The sequence below is a fragment of the Argentina silus genome (genome assembly GCF_951799395.1).
Source record: "Argentina silus genome assembly, chromosome: 5".
Taxonomy (NCBI): domain Eukaryota; kingdom Metazoa; phylum Chordata; class Actinopteri; order Argentiniformes; family Argentinidae; genus Argentina; species Argentina silus.
This window is the reverse complement of record NC_139659.1, coordinates 6,040,756-6,061,219: the sequence shown is the minus strand read 5'-3', so window position 1 is coordinate 6,061,219 and position 20,464 is coordinate 6,040,756. Positions and strand designations below refer to the sequence as shown.

General features: G+C 43.1%; 1 protein-coding gene across 1 annotated transcript; it reads left to right on the top strand.

Moving 5' to 3' along the window:
- Window positions 1–67: 67 nt before the first annotated feature.
- Window positions 68–20,153, top strand: musk (muscle, skeletal, receptor tyrosine kinase; the record flags this gene model as incomplete). The annotated part of the gene is made up of 16 exons (XM_083669982.1): window positions 68–146; window positions 4,969–5,095; window positions 5,388–5,539; window positions 6,011–6,138; window positions 6,924–7,065; window positions 7,560–7,684; window positions 9,176–9,339; window positions 11,696–11,959; window positions 12,352–12,521; window positions 13,285–13,308; window positions 13,454–13,542; window positions 14,938–15,097; window positions 15,469–15,655; window positions 15,908–16,099; window positions 18,385–18,533; window positions 19,450–20,153. 16 exons carry the CDS (start codon window positions 68–70, stop codon window positions 20,151–20,153), a joined length of 2,856 nt encoding a protein of 951 aa, XP_083526108.1.
- Between the last annotated feature and the right edge of the window lie 311 nt (window positions 20,154–20,464).

Genomic DNA, 20,464 nt, shown 5'->3' with positions numbered 1-20,464 from the left:
AAACTCCCAAAACCGCACAGATGGGATTGTAAAAGGCTGATCGAGACGAATCCTTCTCAGAATAAGTATGAAGCTCATAGAACACATTCCACTTCTTCAGATCTTCCTTCTGGCCCATATCACCACCAGCCAGGGAGTACAGAGAGGTTTGTTCCCTTCCTGCCTGCCTGCCATGTTCTGTCTTAAACGCTTCACTAACTGGAACTAATCATGCCTGGTTCTTGTCATTGTTTCTCGGCATTGATGGCGGTGGGTATGAATTCCACAGCAGATGGAGGTTAGTTATTGGGAAGTGGATTTTTTTCAAGCATCTTGAGATGTTTGTCAGATATGCTCTAGCAGAGCCAGCCATAACTTTACAGGTATTTGTTTGGAGAGTAACTGTGAATGAAGTGAAACTCACTGACGTGACAAATGTTGTGTTTCTTTAATGACTTTAACTTGACCATTAGTCTCAGAAGTCTATGTGTTGTACTGTATGTTAAAATAGGTTATAAGGTACAGTGCTCCTGGCACCTAGGCACCCTTCCTGCATATACCATACCGATATGTCATAGCTCATATTTTAGCTAAGTATCTGAGCCATGGTATGATTGTGTACCCTAATATATGTACATGTGTTATGGGTGTAATGGTGTTATGGGTGTGATAAAGTGATCTGATGTGTTATAATACTGAAATATCACGTCAATCCTCTTTGGAACTTTGAATAACAGTGTGTTAAAAACAAGGACCAAGGGACCTGTATTGTGCAAGAGAAGACAAGAAACCCCAAGGGACTTATGGAAAGAAAATGAAAAAAAAGTGCTCAATGAGGATTGTACACCAAAGAGACCTATAAGTAGTTAGCATAGAAAATCAACAACAAAAAAACATACAACAATAAACTAAAGCAAATGCTATTGCATCAAAGGTAATTAATGATACCCTAGAACACACTTTGATTTACCCATACTGATGAAAGCCTGACCCCTCAACTGCAACTGTGCAAAGGTCTTCATTCCAAACCTTTTCATCATGTCCTACTAGAACATTATTTAGTTCAAGGGAATTAGCTCATCTCATACCGTATTCAAGTAGCACAGTGGGAGCAGCATACTGTACCATAGGTCATTTTGTTAAACCACTGGACAACTTCAAAGCATACCGTTAGTTGTTCTCCCATTTAACAACTTCAGAGCCTTATGTTATGTACATTATGTTATTCTATCTCCGCAGTTGTTCTATACGCAGTTCCCTCCAGTTAGAAATGTATTTGATATTTAAGAACATATGGAAAGCGGAGACACGGTCGAGGATATGTGAAACAACACAATTATTCACCCTCAACATTGGAAGAACTGTTTGGGTAATCCTCGTTTTGGCTTTAACGCAGGACTGCTTTTTTGGAGAGCATATTTGTGTCATGACTGTTTGAATGTGTGGGCATCTGCATCTACTGTACAATTAGCTGTTCTGTTTCAAAATCAGTTGACATCATGGAAAGTTCAGAAACATTTCTCACATACACAATTTCAAATTGGAACAATACATGACCTTATGATGTGGCTCATTTCCTTTGAAGTCATGGAATTGAAAGCTTTTCATTTGAACAAATGTATAAACTGAATAGAGCACTATTGAATGTTACAACTTATACCATGGCATTGTTGAATACTCAATTGTGATTGCTCGAGAGGGTGCTGATTATTTTTCTATAAACGCACATGTAGACCCAGGAATAGCCTCCTCACCGCTCCAAACTAATGCGCTTAATATTGAAGCGGGGCTCAGAGTTTACATGTTATCCACATGACTGACAAAGTTACAAAACCAACTCTGGCAACCACACAAACCGGAATTTGATGGTTTGTGTGGTTGTCCTACATGGATGTCCAACAAGGGCAGAAGGGGAATGTGATCACAGCTAGCTGGTACTATATGTTCGCTGGCGAACGATACCAGTAGCGTCACATTACGTCCGGCTGGCTAATGGCAACAGTAGCTAGCTGGCTGGCTAAGAGCTGAATTAAAAGTGTACACCCCATGGTGTGAATCATTTGTACAGCTCAGACAGTTTGTTGCAATCTAGCTTACTATCTAACTGTAGTTAGCTTTGCGGAGGTGGCGCCTCAGGCCATTTTACACCTCCAAAGCGTTGATTATTTATTACAACCCTGTCTCGCCCCTCTGTGAAGAGGAAAGTAACTGTTTCGTTGTCGATTATCACTTACATAAGAACATGTCATATGCCATATTCTACATGTCTAGGTTTTGAGTAGTGTAGTTGATGGTAATTCGCAGGGGCAACGAAGACCCTTTATCCCAAATCAACCCTGATCCCCTACACTCTTGTGTACAGGAGATCTGAGGGGATTGGATAGGTCTAAACATGTTCATAGTGGCTAGATTATGCTCTCGATAGACCAGATATATTTCTCTCCCATATTGCTTTACACCTATCTAATACTTTCAGATCTGCACAAGTGCATGGAGGCAAGGTGCTAAGGGGGTTGTTTTGGGTTCTTGAGAGTCCTTGGCATCTCTCAGACATGTTCAGGGGGAACAGGTGACATTTCCCCTGATTCACCCCCAGCGGAAGCAGCTAGGTTGGATTGCAAAGTCCAAGGAGGGCCAGTTAACACATGCAGATACAGGCGCACAGATTGCGTCAGAGCCCAGGCTTGCACTGCACTGGACTCTGGAGATAAGCATGCGTGCCAACTGACTCAGGATGTAAAACTGGTGAACACTAGAGATAAACTTCTCTGTTAGGAAAAGATACAATTTAGTGACTATACATAGACTGAAGCAAGGGAGGTTTCCGGAATGAACGTTTTTGTTGATAAAAATGATAACCAAATGTGTTCTTGCATCAATTCACTTAGTTTGAGGTAGTACCCATGTCTAGCTGTCTTGGTAGTTTGTTTGAGGTAGTCCTAATAGCAAGACTCTCCTGGTAGTATTCAGGCCTAGACTCACTTGGTAGTCAGAGTGACTTTATATTCCTGCTTTAAAAATGTGTTCTAGCCCTATAAGTGTTTTTAGTTTACAGTGTTTGTGAATATGACCTGCTTCCCTGTAGCCCCTGTAGCCCAAGACCTAGTTCATACTCTAATTCCCAATTGATGGAGCCCAGTGTTGAAGTGTCTAAATAGATAGCTGCCATGGAGCTGAGAGAGTCCGGATGTAGCAGAGAGGGGTCTGATGAGAGCCAGCGACCCTGGCCCCTGACCAGCGCAGCTTCATGGCCAAGTCAAGGTCACTGGCATTGACACACACACACACACACACACACCACACACACACCCTGGAGCAGAATGGACACATACACACACACACACACACACACACACACACACACACACACACACACACACACACACACACACTAGGAGGGGAGGACAGGAACACTGACACACACATACTGGGACTAGATGGAAGAGGACACATTGGTAGCTTTTCTTGAGCGAGGAGTTGAAGACCTCTGCCACCTCTTATGGAGGCTGTGTGCTTTTTTATCTGCTACATATCAGGAATGTGGCAGTCCAGAAACACAAGCTGCTTTTTCTGTGTGATTACTATGGGTTGGTGTGCTTCTCACATTTGTCGATATAGACTCTAGAATTGCACTGCAAAGACGCCCAACATTGCTGCTCACGTGGTCGATGTAGCAGGTAACAGGTAACTAGCCCATTTCAAGACCATGAATTTGACGTGCCTGATGTTCTGTAGCAGCCCTGTTGGATGCAGAGCTTCAGTGTTTCTTATCACTGCTCAAAACATCAGTATATGGCATTTGTATGACAAACAAGAGGGTTGATCTTGTTCTTTACATGTAAAACAAAACCACAAGAATAGCCTTTGACACTGATAATGATTAGTGTGTGAATTGAAGCAGTGTCCATTCTAGGCTAACTATAATCCCTCTTTAAGACTAGTAATCACATAACAAGCTTTTAAGATGAAAGAGCCTGAGATTCTTCAACTAATGAAGGCCATGGTTGGACTGCTGATATTTATAGTCGTAAAATATAGTGCTGCTGACCAAAGAGCTGTCTATTGCTCTTGACGTTGCTCTTGACATTCCTTCAGTGAGATTGTATTCTCAGTCATGTATCAATGATAAAAGTTTGTTGATGTCGGATTTTTGGCCAATTTCTAATAGAAGTTTTTGTTATGCTTGCAGTCTCGTTTTATGACGATGATTGGACTGGTGCTACCTTTCGTACATGGAGGCACCAAAGGCCTAACAAACTGAGAGACTAGGAAATGCTGACCCATCACACACACACTCACACACACACACAGGCTCGAGTCGACATCAACATTGTGTTCCTCCAGGTCGTATCCTCTGGTCAGAATCAGAATCAGAATCAGAATCAGAATCAGAATCAGAATTCTTTTATTTGGCCAAGTATATTTGCACATACAGGAAATCGACTTGGTGGTGATGCCATTAGATTGTCACCCCCATTCCGAGCACTCCTGCTGCTGCTCTCTTTGACCTGATGTGAGGTCATCTGTTCATGACTCAGCACAGAGTCCAGTATTCCAGCTATGTTGTTATGTTGCTGAGAAAGCACCGTTTCACAAGTAGTCATAATAAGCAGTTCACTCCTTTCTTGAGGTCGGGCAGAGCGGCGTCTTATGCTCGAGTGCTAGCCTCTGATCTGATTACACAAATAAACAAGCAAGCCGGACGTCGACCGCCAAATGTGAATGCAAGGAATGTAGACCGTTTGGCTAAAGTGATCCAGCTGTTATCTGTACTTGGTGACATTATTGTCCATGGAGGAGGATGTAAAACCAAGAAGACTGACTCAGACATTCATAAACGTGGTTAATGGGTTTGCACAACGACTGATGCTAAAGCCTACTGTCAACAAGTACAATCTGTATTGCCCTACACTCTAAGACAGTGCTATGATAACATGTAATGAATCAACTGTTTGAAGTGAGTGTGATGTGTTTTATTCTATTCCTCAGCACCCCGCATCATCACTGTGCTGGAGACAGTAGACGTTTTGTTGGATCACAACGCTACGTTTATCTGTGAGGTCGACTCACGACCTCCAGCTGACATCACATGGACACGTAACAACTACCCCATCCCGTAAGAGTCTACCCACAATCCCTGTCACCCAGCAGCATCTCTAAGAGTGCATAGACTCAGTTCTTCAACTGAATGTCTACTTAAACTAAACAAAAAACATTATATTTGTATGTAATTACAAAGCAATAGCTAAAATGCTATCTTAATATAATGTTGTAATAGAGTCATTACAGTGTTATAACACAGGTAGAAAACTTAGAATACTGAATTTGCTGAAGTATGCTACCATACTGTGTAAAATGTTCTAAGGTACAGTTTATTGCTTTATATCTCTGTGTCCAATGTCCTACAGATACTATGATTCCCGTTACATCACCAGAGAACATGGCCAAATGTTGATCATTCCCAATGCGAGAGACACGGACAATGGAGAGTACTGTTGCATCGCGACTAATGGCATTGGACAGCCTGCCAAAAGCTGTGGAGCATTGCAACTTAAGATGAGTATGTGTTTGAAACACGTGTTCCCCTGCTTTGTATAGTTTGGATTGTTCCAGATTCTAGCATTGTGTAACATACTCCAATAGTATCATGACCTGATGTACCTGAATTTCAAGGAGTTTCAGATATTTCTATATTGCATACTTGAGAGTGTGGCAATGATAATCAGTTTGAAGCGTGTTTAACAGAATCCCGTTTAACCTAACTGTCCTTGTCAATCAAGATAGTGTGAACCTTCCAATATTCAAAACATGCCAACAGTGCCAGTTGGCTGACTAGCCCTTACCCTCAGTGTCCGATGGTTGAGGGTACTTTGCAATGATCTAAGAACTTCAGTTTGTGGCTGATTTTTGGCACTGTAATGGCGACAGGTGGTGTGGATTAGCACTGAGACATGTGTGTTGCCTACCACTCCAAACAAGAAGCTCCCTCAAGGAAAAAATAAAGTTACTGGAATCAGAATTTTTCTTTCAGAGCCACAGATCAAAAGACACGCCACAAACGTAACATTACTGATTGAGGCGAAGGCAGTGTTACCATGCGTGACATTGGGAAACCCCAAACCAGACATCTCCTGGATCAAAGATAAGGATCTTATCCAGGTAACACAAACAGACTCCATTCTCTCTTCGTAGACATTGAATCCTCTCTGATGATTTGTTTGGAGAAAATAGCTGTAAAACAATAATGCATGTTTACAATTATTATATATACTGTAGATACAGTATTAGAATATTATCAGATGTCAGAAGTATATAGTTTCTAATCAACCCAGTCTCCAAATTATTACGTTCTGGGGGATTGTTTCTGCAGACCAAAGAATATGATCTGGTGGATTGTATTTTCTAGCTATACTGGCAGGTAAATATGGAAGGCAGAATGCAATATTACGAGGTAGTGGGGTAGAAACCACTTGGCTAGTAACCTGAATGTTGCTGGTTTGAATCACGCTGAGGACACTATTTTTTTGTTGTTACTTAGACTAATATTTGCTAATGCCTTCCCCTGACAACTTACCCTAAACTTAACCGGTCGAAGTTAATGCCTAAACTTAACCAGTCAAAGTTAATGCCGAAACTTAACCAGTCGAAGTTATGCCTAATGCTGCATTAACTATGTTGCAAGTCGTAATTCACGTTACTCTTACGTCAAAACAGGTGGTCAAACGCTGGTGTAGCCAGATAATGCGATCCCACAGGCCATATTTCCTGGTCTGCAGAAACGATCTCCCAGAATGTAATAATTTGGAGACTGTGTTGTCTCTAATATAAATTACAGTGAATCTACATGGCTGTGTAGTGCAGCCATTTCCATGATGAGATTGCTAAGTATTTCAGTTTTTCTTCATTGTATTGTGTGAATTTGGCCTCCCAAATATTACCAACAGGTCAGCGATCGCATCATCATTTTGGATAATGGTGCACTGAAGATCCATAATATAAAGAAAGAAGATGCAGGAGAGTATCAATGTGTGGCGAGGAACAGCTTTGGTATTGCCTTTTCCAAACCAGTCACAATAGAAGTACAGAGTAAGTCCAAAGGTCTGAAATACTGTAAAACATCTGGCTATCGTACACCCTGTTGTGTGTTATTGCTTATATAAAAGCTTTTAACATTATTGGGTATCATATCAAATTTAGTGATATGCAGTATCTGGGGTAGCAATAGGGGTGTCACCAGATGTGACTGCTGCTATTTGGTGCATTTCAGTGTGACAAGGGAATCACTGATGGAACTGCAATTCAAAATTGGAAACATTATAACCATCAAATGGGTTCACTGTGCTGCAAGCAAAGTAAAATCAGCCTTAATCTTTATTTCCTATCGAGGTGAAGTGCATTTTGTGAGATAAGCCTGGACAGGGAGAAATCGTTATTGTCACATTGTGTGCAGTGATCATTCAAATAGAACAATAAAGTTATCATTGTTTGAGCACGGCTGGAATGCACCTTTTAACCAATAAGGTTGTGCCAGTCAGAGTTGCCGGATCTAACCGTTGTATAATTGTTGTTTGTTTGTTTAGCTCCCGCTAGGATACTGAAGGTCACTAAAGAGAAGAGAGTGGCGTTCGGAAGTAAGGTATCACTAGAGTGTAACGCCACTGGGAATCCTATCCCCACCATCACCTGGCTGGAGAATGGGAATACTGTGAGTATGAATACAAGGTATTCATCTGTTCTCCTCCTCTTCTTCTTCTTCTTCTTCCTCCAACTCCTCCTATTTTTCTCCATATGCTTCTTCCTACTACTACTCCTCCTCTTCTTCTTCTTCCTTATCCTCTTTTCTTGTTACTCTTCTTCTCCTGTATCTTCTTCTTCCTCCTCCTCCTTTTCTTCTTGTTGTTGTTGTTGTTCTTCTTCCATAGAGACATGTCAAGGCAAAAATAATTGTGACCTGAGCAGGCACAACCTTGGCCATCTCAAAGCCGGGTCCTTAGCAGAGATCAGGTGAAATGTCAGACAACACATTACTCCTAGGCATTGTTGATATCAAAGTCTTCTCTGAAATCTGCAGGCACAGTCGATACCCAGGCCAATGGCAAGATTAACACCATTCCTCTTCAGTTAATGGCCTTGACAACATTGCTGTTTGATCAGGGATAAAAACAGAATAGGAATTCTAATTTGGATGCCTATAGATACTGGAGATATACCCTACTCCAGTTAAAGCAATGACTGGTGAATGCTAATTGTATCTTTTTTGAGAAGGGTATAAGAAGGCCTATTATCTGATTTGGTAATGAATTACCAGAGAGAGGACTGTTATTGAAGACAAGATGAAAAAGACTCAGAGAGTCTTGACGCTGCAGTTGTATAGTACAGTTGTATAGGTCTCCCCATGTCACACTTTAAACACACTTGGTCAGCAGAGGGCTGAAAATGTGTTATTATGCAGAATAAGGCTGTAACATCACAAAATGTGGAAAAATTGAAGGGGTCTGAATACTTTCCGAATGCACTGTAGTTAAACTGGGATCAATAACTTATTTGTTTTATATCAAATGTAAAACTTTAGGTGCACTTTTGGGATTATTCCATTCATTCTATTGTGCTTGGAAAGAAAACCAATGAAATATCAATGCAGCTTTGGCTGCTGTTTCCTGCCAGTATTAGATCAAGCACAAACAGTATGCTTTGTCATAGTTGTCAAACTATTTTGTCGACAAGATCCTCTCTGCTAGCTGTTGATTATAGGGTCAGTTGAGCTGTAAATACATGTTGTGAAGCAGTTTGTGGCGGGATATTGGTGTAATGATTAAAATGACTCCGTGGGATAGAGATTTTGGCAGCTTGCTCAAGTCATTAATTTCCTTTAGCCGGATGAACCACTTTCTAAAAGAAGACCACTGAGCACACTGTCAAATATAGATCAGTAAAATCAGCACTTTGATCGGTTCATCCAGAAGGCCAGGAGGTTCTCACACATGACTGTTTTTATCTATTCCATAATAAGCATAAGGAGATATACTTTGCATAAGTGTGATGACAGACTTTTGGATATACATTGAATTCTAATACAAGTAATTTGTATCACCCCCTTGTCTTAAAACACGTGTATGTCCTTAACTGTGTAAAGATAACAAACACACACACACACACACACACACAGTCATTTAGTAGTCTTGTGTCACTGGAACAGATCTCTGAGGGCTCGGTGGAGGAGACTATGGTGGGAGAGGTGATCCTGTCAGTCCTCCATGTTGTGGTGAACAAACCAGCTCTCTACACCTGCCTGGCCTCGAACCAACACAGTGCCGGGGCCAAGACAGTCAAAGCCCCAGCCAAGGTCACTGTCACAGGTAGGTGAAGCTAAACTCCCAATAGAACTACTGATAGACTTACCTCCAAACTACATGGCGCCCATCATGTAAGCAGAATGTTTGTGTCCCATCGGGGTTGGGCTGTGCTGCACCAGGCCCATAACGGAAGTGTGCTGTCAGAGAGGCTTTGGGCAGACTCAACTTGTGACAGACTCAACTTGTGTTGTTTTGATCTGATGGCTCTGCTAGCGCCACAGACAGATGGAAATACACTTAAAGCCTATACTTGCACTCCAGCCCCACGAGCCAGACATGATGTAGCCCATGTAGCATGTCTCATAAGCAATTGTGGGAGCGACTGATGGTCGATGCTTCCATAACGGAACGCAATGTATTTTGACCATATTACTTATAAGCAATATAAGAATATACTTGATATTTTACATGTTTTTCTCCATCTTGAGATTTTTGCTTAAGCAAACTACATATCGTGTGGCATCTCTGTGGCTTTTTAGCAGTACCAACTGTCTTCAGTTCCAAAAGAATGTTCCTGTTGATGTTTATGCGTCGGCCAATGTTTTGGTAGCTGCTATGTGTCTGTTGTGTCTCGTGAGTGTCTTCAGCTGTGTCTTTGACTCAACCCTGTTGTTTCCCCCACTCTCCATTTGGTGGGATGATGTTTTTATTTCAAGGAAATGCCAGCTAATGATCATCTTTAGGTTACATGATTCCGTAGCACATTCTGTGTATATTTAAATACAAGCGATGGAAAACGTTAAAGGGTGCCTTTCACCCAGACCTTAGTGTTTCCCCCTACCCCTAGATTGGACTAGTAATGCAAGGCTGTTAAAACACACACCTGGCAATGCCACCCTTTTCCCCGCCCCTCTATCCCACACACTCACACTTATCCACACACACACAAACACACACACACACACACACACACACACACACACACACACACACACACACACACACACACACACACACACAGGCCTCCCAGACCATCACGACCACCACCACCACACAAGAATTCTTTGGACAGTACACAAGCATGGTTTCTATACTGACCAGCCGTGGACTAACCTCTCTCTTCTTCTTGGGTGCGGTGCCGTTTCTGCTGGTTTCGGGATCCTGCCACTTCCCCATAGAATGGAGGTAAGATCGACCTTCTGGTTGTGCTTTGTTTTACAATAAAGCAATTACCAGGTTACTATGTATTGTAAGGTGAAGCTCTCCATTGCAAAGAAGAGTTGTATGAGCATAACCTTCTTTTCTTCTCAGGTATTTATGTACAAATTAATGGTAGAATGGTAGTGAAATGATAAGAACTGATGATAAGTTGTTTATTTGCTTTGGTATTCATTATACGAAACGCAAGCACCATTTAGTGAAATATTGTTGCAGTACTAGATGTGTTACATTCTTTGAGGAAAAGTACCAGAAAGTACAGCATTATACCCAAATATCTGTGGAAAATATTCTGTAGAAGAAGGAGTTACCTCCTTTCCTCTCCTCTGCTGTGGAGAATATTCTCTCCTTCAGCCATCCTTCTCTTTTATCAAGAGCCACTCTTCAGGGCACTTACCAGCCTTTGTAAGTGACATTTAAATGAATGGAACGATGATGATGAACATTACACAGGCTATTAACGCAGGCAGTTAGATGGAAGAGTGTCTAATGCAATCATAGAAAGGGGTTATTTTGTTTGAGGAATACACTCCAAGAAATGAGAATAGTATGCTTCCTGTGGAGTGCATTGTGACAATAAACACTCAGGCTTTGTAAATAAATGTGTTGCCATGCGAACACAGAGGCACATATGGTGTGTGTTTGATGTGAACCCCGGTGAACTGTCTACTCCACGTCAACATCTGGACCAAGTTACGGCAGGGTTACACACACCGCCATGTTGACTGGAGATGGGTTTTACACATATAATTTACACATTCATGCACGCAGGCACAGACACACACACACACACACACACACACACACACACACACACACACACACACACACACATTGCAGAGACAGAGAGAGTGTGGAGAGTGCAAGAGTAAACACTTTGGCAAGGCTTCAATCCATTGTAAATAGGTTTTGCAAATCCAAGACACTTCTGAAAGACACAGAGTGGAAATTAAATTAAATCCCTGCCTCATGCCTCTATTTTGTATGATATGTCATCCCCAGACAGTATGTCATTTCAATTATTAGAAACATCTCTGACAATGAGTGCATATAACATGAGTGCATATAGTTTGGGTCATTTACAAAACAAAACAGACATACAGTACTCAATCAATGCTTAAATATGTTATTTACATTTCAGAGAAAATCAAGCCAATACATTCCAGTTAATTAAGACTCCTGCTATTTGAATGTGTTGTGTGCAGGCTATACAAAGGCAGTGCCGGGTACTGCAGTGCGTACCATGGGGAGGTGTGTCGAGGCGTGTTACGCAGTGATGCACTGGTTTTCTTTAACTCCTCGCTGATCGACCCTGAGGATACACAGGAGTTCCTGGCTCAGAGCGCATGGACAGAGCTGGACGGACTGAGCACGCTCTGTAGCCCTGCGGCCCGCTCCCTGCTCTGCCATCTCACCTTCCAGGACTGCAATCCATCTGGCCTGGGGCCCGCCCCCAAACCGGTCTGCAGGTAGGACCCATCCCCAAACCAGTCTGCACAGGTAATAATCTAGTTATGGTCCTGCCCCAAACCAGTCTGAAAATACTCAAGAAAATACCACTGGCCACAGGCCCACACCAAATCAGTCTGCAGGTACTTACCCTGCTCCCAACCCTGATTCAAGTAATGTAGCTCAAAAACATAAATGAGAAAGTAATTATCACCATGTGCAGTGCAAAGCCTATATACAACATATGATATGTGGTTTGACTTTTTAGCTTAGGGGTGCACAAACACAATGTCATTCTAGAGCGATTTGGTGCCTAAATGGAAAACATTCACAATGATATAGTAGGTGGTTTTGAGATCATCTCTTGGCCACCATCTTTGGATCCAGTGTGGTTTTCTCTGTTCTCTTCCAGGGAGCACTGTCTAGCTGTCAAGGATATGTACTGTCATAAGGAGTGGCTGCACATGGAGAACTCTCATAAAAGCCTGTACTCCTCTGGCCTGAGTATCCCCTTGCCTAACTGCATGGCCCTACCCAGCCAACACACAGCGCCAGGGGCCTGCACTCAAGTCCCCTTCCTCGGTAAGAGCAGCTCTGACACACACACACACGCACGCTCAGAGCACGAACAAACACCTGCACCAACGCGCACACACACACACACACACACACACACACACACACACTAAGGTAGGTGAAAGCCGAAACGTTTGTGTGGTGTGTCATTTATGTTGGCATGTTATCTTGAATGCTGTCAAATTAAACTGAATCAAGTAAGTGCTGGCCTTTTTTCGGGTTCCTATGTGATTCACCCTTGACTTCAACCCTTGGCGTCATCACAATTGAGGATGTCCCACCCTTATTCGACTCTCACAAAAACCTGAACCTGTCCAGCAACAACCCCCTAGACAAACAGGATCAAATTTGTATGAATTCATACAAAAAGCAGAACACACAATTCGTCTTACAAAATCTTACAATGCGGTTTGTATGAAAAGCTACGAATTCCGTTGCCCTAGATCATACTCCCCTAGACATTACAATATATCTGCACATGACTGTACATCTGAAAGGACAGGTATAGACATTATGTAAGTTCATCCTTGATCCGCCTTGGCCTCTTGATAGGCTAGGTGGAATTTTCATCATCATTTTTTAAACTTGTTCCTTTCAGATCTCAAGTGTCCAGGGCTAGAGGTTGTTTCTGGACAGGGACCATGTCAGGCCAGTGTAGGCTGGTGATGTCATGGGGAATGTGTAATTTAATTGATTTAACATCCTTTGCACAACAATAAATCAGCATGTTTCCTTTCTGAAAAAATAATCAATCTTTCTTACTTTTCAGATATCAAGAAAGATCAAATTACAAGTAAGTCTGGTTTCATAACCTATTCGTCTGTGCTGAGAGAGTCATACTTTTATGAATATTTTATGTAAATATAAAATCTTGATGAGAACAACATCTCTCCACAATCTCCTCTTGTAGCCGAATATTTCTGATTTTGTCTCAACAGTGAATTGTTACAATGAGAAAGGACGGTATTACCAAGGCACCCTCAGTGTTACAAGCTCTGGTGTTCCCTGTCAGCGATGGAATCAGCAGGTAAAACATCTACTCTGTGATGTACGCTTTGCCCCGCAATGAGAGCATACAGCACTCTCCTTCAAAAGGCTCCTCTCTCCTTCTCTCAGAGTAAATGAGCAGAGGGGCTTGTGGGCCAGAGGTGTGTGTGTGTGTGTGTGTGTGTGTGTGTGTGTGTGTGTGTGTGTGTGTGTGTGTGTGTGTGTGTGTGTGTGTGTGTGTGTGTGTGTGTGTGTGTGTGTGTGTGTGTGTGTCTTAGTGTCTGTGTATCTGTGTGTCTGTGTGAGGGTGTGTGTGTGTGAGTGTTTAGGGGGGTTGAGGGATTGGGGGGGGTTGCTGGATCAGCAGAGAGGGAGGGGCTCCCAGTGTCACATCCTGTTCTGGAAGCAATTAGTCCTCACACGCATGCACTTACAGGCTCTTCTCTACACATATGCACACACATGCTCTCTCGATCACACACACCCACGCACGCACGCACACACACAGACACACACACACACACACACACACACACACACACACACACCAATTAGTTTATGCTCTGTATATGAGGATCATTACATCACCCTAATTCGCCTCTTTGTGTCTTTTTCAACAAACAACAACTTTAATGTAATTACACATGACAAAATATACTGCCCTCTTGCTAATGTCACCTCAGAACTGCTTACAGATGTGCCATATGTCCAAGGACTCTCCAATGACATACTCATGATGTCAATGAACAAATGTTAGTTCAGGAATCAGAGGGAAAAGGGCTTGAATACGGTACAGCATGCCTTTGGGATGGGGTCCCAATGGACCAGTATAATTGTACTGACATTGAAAAAATAACATCAGACCCGGGTCAAGGTGCATTTGATTTATCTTACCCAATGGGGGAATGAAACCAATGAAGTAGTACTAAATATTCAAACCTCGCCCATAGAACTACATTGTAGCTTGTATGTATAACACTGTATGTCAACCCTGGTCTGATATAACCACACATTCTACAATATAGTCGACATTTTAAAGCCCCATTCAGACCAAATAATCCAGGTATTACCAGGTTTGAAAGGTTTGACCCAGGAATTACCCAGGTATTGTGCTACTGTAGGTGCCCGAGATGGGTAATACCCGGGTTGACCCATTTACACCAAACATGACCTAGATATTACCTTAGAATTACTTGGGTCGATGCTCTGGTGTAAATGGTTTACAGTAATACATTACTGATCATTTTCAATAACACACTCAAAAGATGAAATGTAGATATTGTTGTAGAGTTGTACTCTCTGTTCCCTCTGTGCTCTTTTAATAAATAACTACGTTGCCCTTCGTAAGTATTTAGACAGTGAATAATTCCATGTCCAAACTTTTGGAGTATAGAGCCAAAATAGAGCCACTGTATTTCTTTCCCACTGTATATAGGATACACACCTGCATCGTCTCTCTGTGGACGTGATCCCTGAGCTCCGGAATGCTGAGAACCACTGCCGCAATCCCGGGGGAGAGAGCAACAAGCCATGGTGTTACACAACCAACCCCAACATCCGCTGGGAATATTGCAGTGTTCCGAAGTGTGGGGAGGGTGAGCAGAAGAAAGTAGAATGAGGAACAGAAAAGCGTCCTCCTCATCTTTTTATATAGGCTACACTCAGGCTTGAATGTTAACTTGAGAACCGTGCGCACCACAGACACAAATCCTTACTTCAGATCTGTGCGTGTCAGGGGACTTTTGCATAGATCATGCATTAATTTCAATGGGAGACTTTCACGAATATTCAAGTTACAGTACCTACGTGGATCTCATGTTAGGATGGGAGACTGTTGCAATCAAATTCCATGCTTGTATCCCAAGTTATGGATGATTCAGCCCCAAATGACCAACACAGCTACCAATGGAGGTTTGATGTTTATTTCTAAAAGGCTTTTTTTGTTGACTTTCTGTCTCTGCCTCAGTTGTGAAGACCTCAGAGTCCTCGTACCCCCGGCAGACCCCTACCATCCTCCTCCCTCCATCTGTGTCTCCGGCCTACTCCATGAGTGTCATCATCTGCCTCCTGGCTGGCGTCGCCGCTACGGCGTTCCTCACCATCCTGGTCCTCATGTGTCGGAGGAGGAGGAAGGCCTGGAGGAGCAGGAAGAGGTAGGGGGCTGGGCATTTGCAATGATGCAATGAAACTAGAAGCTGTTACTGTGTCCTTAGTTTGAAGCCAGGAGCTAAGTGTTCCTGAGACTTGCGTCTTCTGTGTCTAAGGGCTGATATCCATCTTCTGTGTCTTTCACACTCTCAGTCCTGATATAGTTCTACCCCCTGATATAGAGTTGATATAGTTCTACAATACCTCCTCCTCCTAATATCTAGAGTTGATATACCTCCATCTCCTATATCTGTCAGAGTGATGGAGACTCCCACCCTGACGGCTCTTCCCTCTGAGCTGCTGTTGGACAGACTCCATCCCAACCCCATGTACCAGAGACTGCCCCTGCTGCTGAACTCCAAGTTGCTGGCCTTGGAGTACCCCAGGAACAACATTGAGTATGTCAGGGATATCGGAGAAGGGGCCTTCGGCAGGGTCTTTCAGGCAAGGTGAGAGAGAGAAACACTCTGGTTACATTAGATTACATTCCCCAAGTCTAATAAGACCTAGATATCCAAAGGGTAAATCAGGTTCCTCATCCCTCCAAAGGTTGCTGCGTCAGAAGGGCTGCTGGCTGTGATTTCTGCAGGTGTTTTTTGTCTGTATTGTTAAAGTGCCATTACGTCAACTTTGACAATGGGTCAGACATAATCGTGGACTGTCTCAGGGAAAGCCTGTTTTTCTATGATTTGATCTTAAAATGTTTAGAAATTATGCGAAACTTGGGGAGATTGACTGCTGTTGGTTTTTGTTTACAAAATGCTAGTGCTTGTGACAGTGGCTAGATGAACTGAACCAAAGTGTGCATTGAATTATTTCCTTTTCCATAGTCCACTTTCACGGTAAGCAAGGCATATATGTGATTTTGTAATTTGGGTGAACTACCCCTATATGTCCAGCTGAAGTGTATTATTAAGTAAGAGAGAGGAGCAAAACAAACATAAATACTGATGCTATCACTCTTTTTCTCGTGTTTGCATTCTCCGGTATAAAAAGTTTCCTATTGCAGAGACATATGTGGGTTTCTTCATCAGTCATTTTATTCATTGCTGCTTTACCTATAGTGCCATCATTCCAATATCTGAAAACAGACTCAAAGTCGTCACTGGGCAAAATAAGAATTTGGCCTTTGGAGCCCGTAGAGCACCTCTAGCTCCAAGAATCGTCATATCTTGCTCCCGGTAATCCCACGGCATCACAGAGGAATTACTCCAGTATATGGGAGACTCCTGGGAAGAAGCAGCATGGGATATCTTAGCCTCACACCCCTGCCTCTAAATAGACCCTGGGACTCAATATCAACCCTTCATCAGATGGGGCCCCCAATGTGACGCTTCCCACTGTAGACATGAGTGTGTCAGCAAAGATGGCCAAAGCATGCTATTTATAAGCCCCCCACACATGCATGTTGACTTTCTCCAGGAACACTCAGGAGACTGCTTCAGGAAGTAGGGGTTGAAATGGCATGCCAGGCCCTCCCTGAACGGCTGCCATTATGGCGCAGCTGTGTGTGTGGTTACTGACTAGGCATTCAATATTCAGATCGACTGTGTGGATCCATGTCATCAGGCTGCCATGATAGTTGCCTCTGTTATGTCTTCCATTCAGGTGGCCATTATATCCCTGTTGTTAGAGCTAGTTCTGACAGATATTCAGATTCTCTAGATGGAGTGGTTGTCACCAATATATTGTATGTGGATACTGTGTAAATAGCCTCGATCTCCACTCTCCCACTCACGTTGCTCAATAGGTAGCAGAGCAAATGCGAGAAGAGTACAGTATGTGCAATATTTGGCTCAGTATGTACAGTATGTGCAATATTTGGCTCAGTATGTACAGTATGTGCAATATTTCTCATTTTCTTCATTTCAAAAACTTAGCTGTGATTGACTAAGTTTGGCTGGAACTATGGAACCAATGTAATCGTCCCAAACGTATGTGAAAGGTCATCTCTGGTCTGGTACTGTATTGAGTCACACTTCTCAAGGCTGTGATTCAGCACAGCAGATTGTTTTGTCCACCAGGGAGAACACATGCAGAGTGGACACTGTTTGTGTATGATGCGTGATGACCAGATATCCAGGATCTACAGTGCCTTCGAAAAGTATTCAGACCCCTTCACTTTTTCCACATTTTGTTGGGTTATAGACTCAATGTAACATGGATTAAATTAAAAGAATTTGACATCAATCCACACACAATACCCCATTTCTATGCATATCAGAGACCCTATAAAAACAAAGATATTTATTCCAAAATTACATTAACTATTATCCTTGCATTAAGATGGACTCAATTCAACTTATTGAGTGATTTGTTGATAACATTTTTGCATTATAGCAAAAGCATTATTTTAAGAGTGTCATAGCAAAGGGTCTGAATATTTAGGTACATGAGGTATTTCTGTATTTCAATTTTAATAAATGTACTGGTATTTCTAAAAACCTGTTTTCGCTTTGTCATTCTGGGGTATTAATTTGTCTATAACACAACAAAATGTGGAAAAATTGAAGGGGTCTGAATACTTTCCGAAGGCACTGTATACCAGGGGGTTCCAAAACCTTTGAGAAAAACTGACCTATAAAATATGCTTATGGTTTGTGTTACAGTCTACTGTGATGATCTATAACACTCTTGTCTATTGTGTGTATTCTGCCCTCATGCCCCTGGTTAGGGCAGTTTGTGTATTGTGTGTATTATGATTTTGAAGGTGTGTGTATATTTGTATCCTCAGAGCCCCAGGTCTGCTCCCGATAGAGCCCTTCACCATGGTAGCAGTGAAGATGCTCAAGGAGGAGGCATCGACCGACATGCAGAACGACTTCCAGAGAGAAGCAGCCCTCATGGCTGAGTTTGACCACCCCAACATCGTCAGACTGCTAGGTAAGCTCTCCACAGGGTGTCACACAAGCATAACTAAGACATTTAGGCCCACATATGTTACAGTAAAAGGGAACCGTAGATGCATTATACATGTAGAGTCGACTTCGGGGTAAATGCAATGGCTTGGGACTATCACGAAAGGATGTGCTCATTTGATGTGAGAAGTTGACTGTACAAAGTGTCACTCCCCTTGTTTTTTGTTAGCGGTGGATACTTTCAGGATAAGGAACCCTCTGACAATAAGATGTAAAATATGTATCCTTTAACATCCATCAACATCATAAGGCCAGTGTTGCATGACAAGTTCGACACCAAAGAAGGAAGCCTTATATAACGTATGGATCAATAACACTGTTGACAGCAGCACTGTAATTCTTACTTTCAATGGAATGAGGGGACATCATCATGGGATCTCATTGCCATAATTTGACATGCATCAAACATAGAACTGCATTAGCGTCTGTACCGTATTTAGATTAGACTGTGACATCTTGATCAGATTACTCGATGTCCTTTACTCTGGGGCACCATACTACACCAATGTGCCCTAAATAGAGTAACTCATTAATTAGGGAACTGGCCCTGCATATGACCTCCCGGACGTGAACAAACCATGCATTACATCCCCCAGTCCCAGAGTCAACAGGAGCTGAGGGTTATTTTGGTAACATGCTAAGTTTACATAAGAGAAGGAGAGGCAACTGTATCCTGGATGAATTTGGTTTATGCCTGCTGTGAGGATGTTGGGTTTAAGGACCCTGAAATGGGTGGGCAGAGAATTTCATTTCTGTCAAAAATAGTTTGAGCCTATTAACACAAAGCTGATTATATTGTTATATATCAAAGGATGAAAAGGGTTGAAGTTCTGACAGGCAGTTTCTGTCTTTGCTGACTCTTGTGTGTGTCTCTTTCTCAGGAGTGTGTGCTGTGGGGAAGCCCATGTGTCTGATGTTCGAGTACATGGCCAATGGCGACCTGAATGAGTACCTCCGCCGACGCTCGCCCGCCCAACAGCGCAGCCTGAGCCGAGCCAGCCTATCCGGACGCAGCTTCTCCTCTGAGCTGGAGGTGGGGCCTCTAAGCAGCGATGACCAGCTCTTCATCTCCAAACAAGTGGCGGCGGGCATGGCCTATCTATCCGAGCGCAAATTCGTCCACCGAGACCTTGCCACCCGCAACTGCCTGGTGGGCGAAGACATGGAGGTGAAAATCGCTGACTTCGGTCTCTCAAGAAACATCTACTCGGCAGATTACTACAAAGCCAATGAGAACGATGCCATCCCCATCCGCTGGATGCCTCCAGAGTCCATCTTCTACAACCGATACACCACAGAGTCGGACGTGTGGGCTTACGGGGTGGTCCTCTGGGAGATCTTCTCCCACGGGATGCAGCCCTACTATGGAATGGCTCACGAGGAGGTCATCTACTACGTACGAGATGGACATATCTTGGGTTGCCCTGAGAACTGCCCATTGGAGCTATACAACCTGATGAGACTGTGCTGGAGCAGCCATCCCACGGACCGGCCCAGCTTCAGCAGCATCCACCGCATACTGGAGCGCATGCACCAGCAAACACTGAGCCCCACAGCCCTCCCCTGCCTGACCGGGGACCAGTGATGAGACACCAGGAGGGAGGGGTTAGAGGAGTGGCTGTCTGACCAGGCACAAAGCGTGGGTAAAGGGGTCATTTTATATCAGCTGATCTCCCCATTGTGTCTTGTATCAGTCACACATCATGTTGGCCAGGTGGTACAAAGAAGAATCCTCATGGGCGATGGTGGACCCTTGTTTGCCCTCAGCAGGAGAGGACTAACATGCAAACCTGGATTCAGATAGTATTTGAAATCGTCATGTACTACTCTGTGCTTGATTGAGTTTGTCTGGCACAATGGAATCCAGCCCATCTGGCGCTCCATGCATACCCAAGC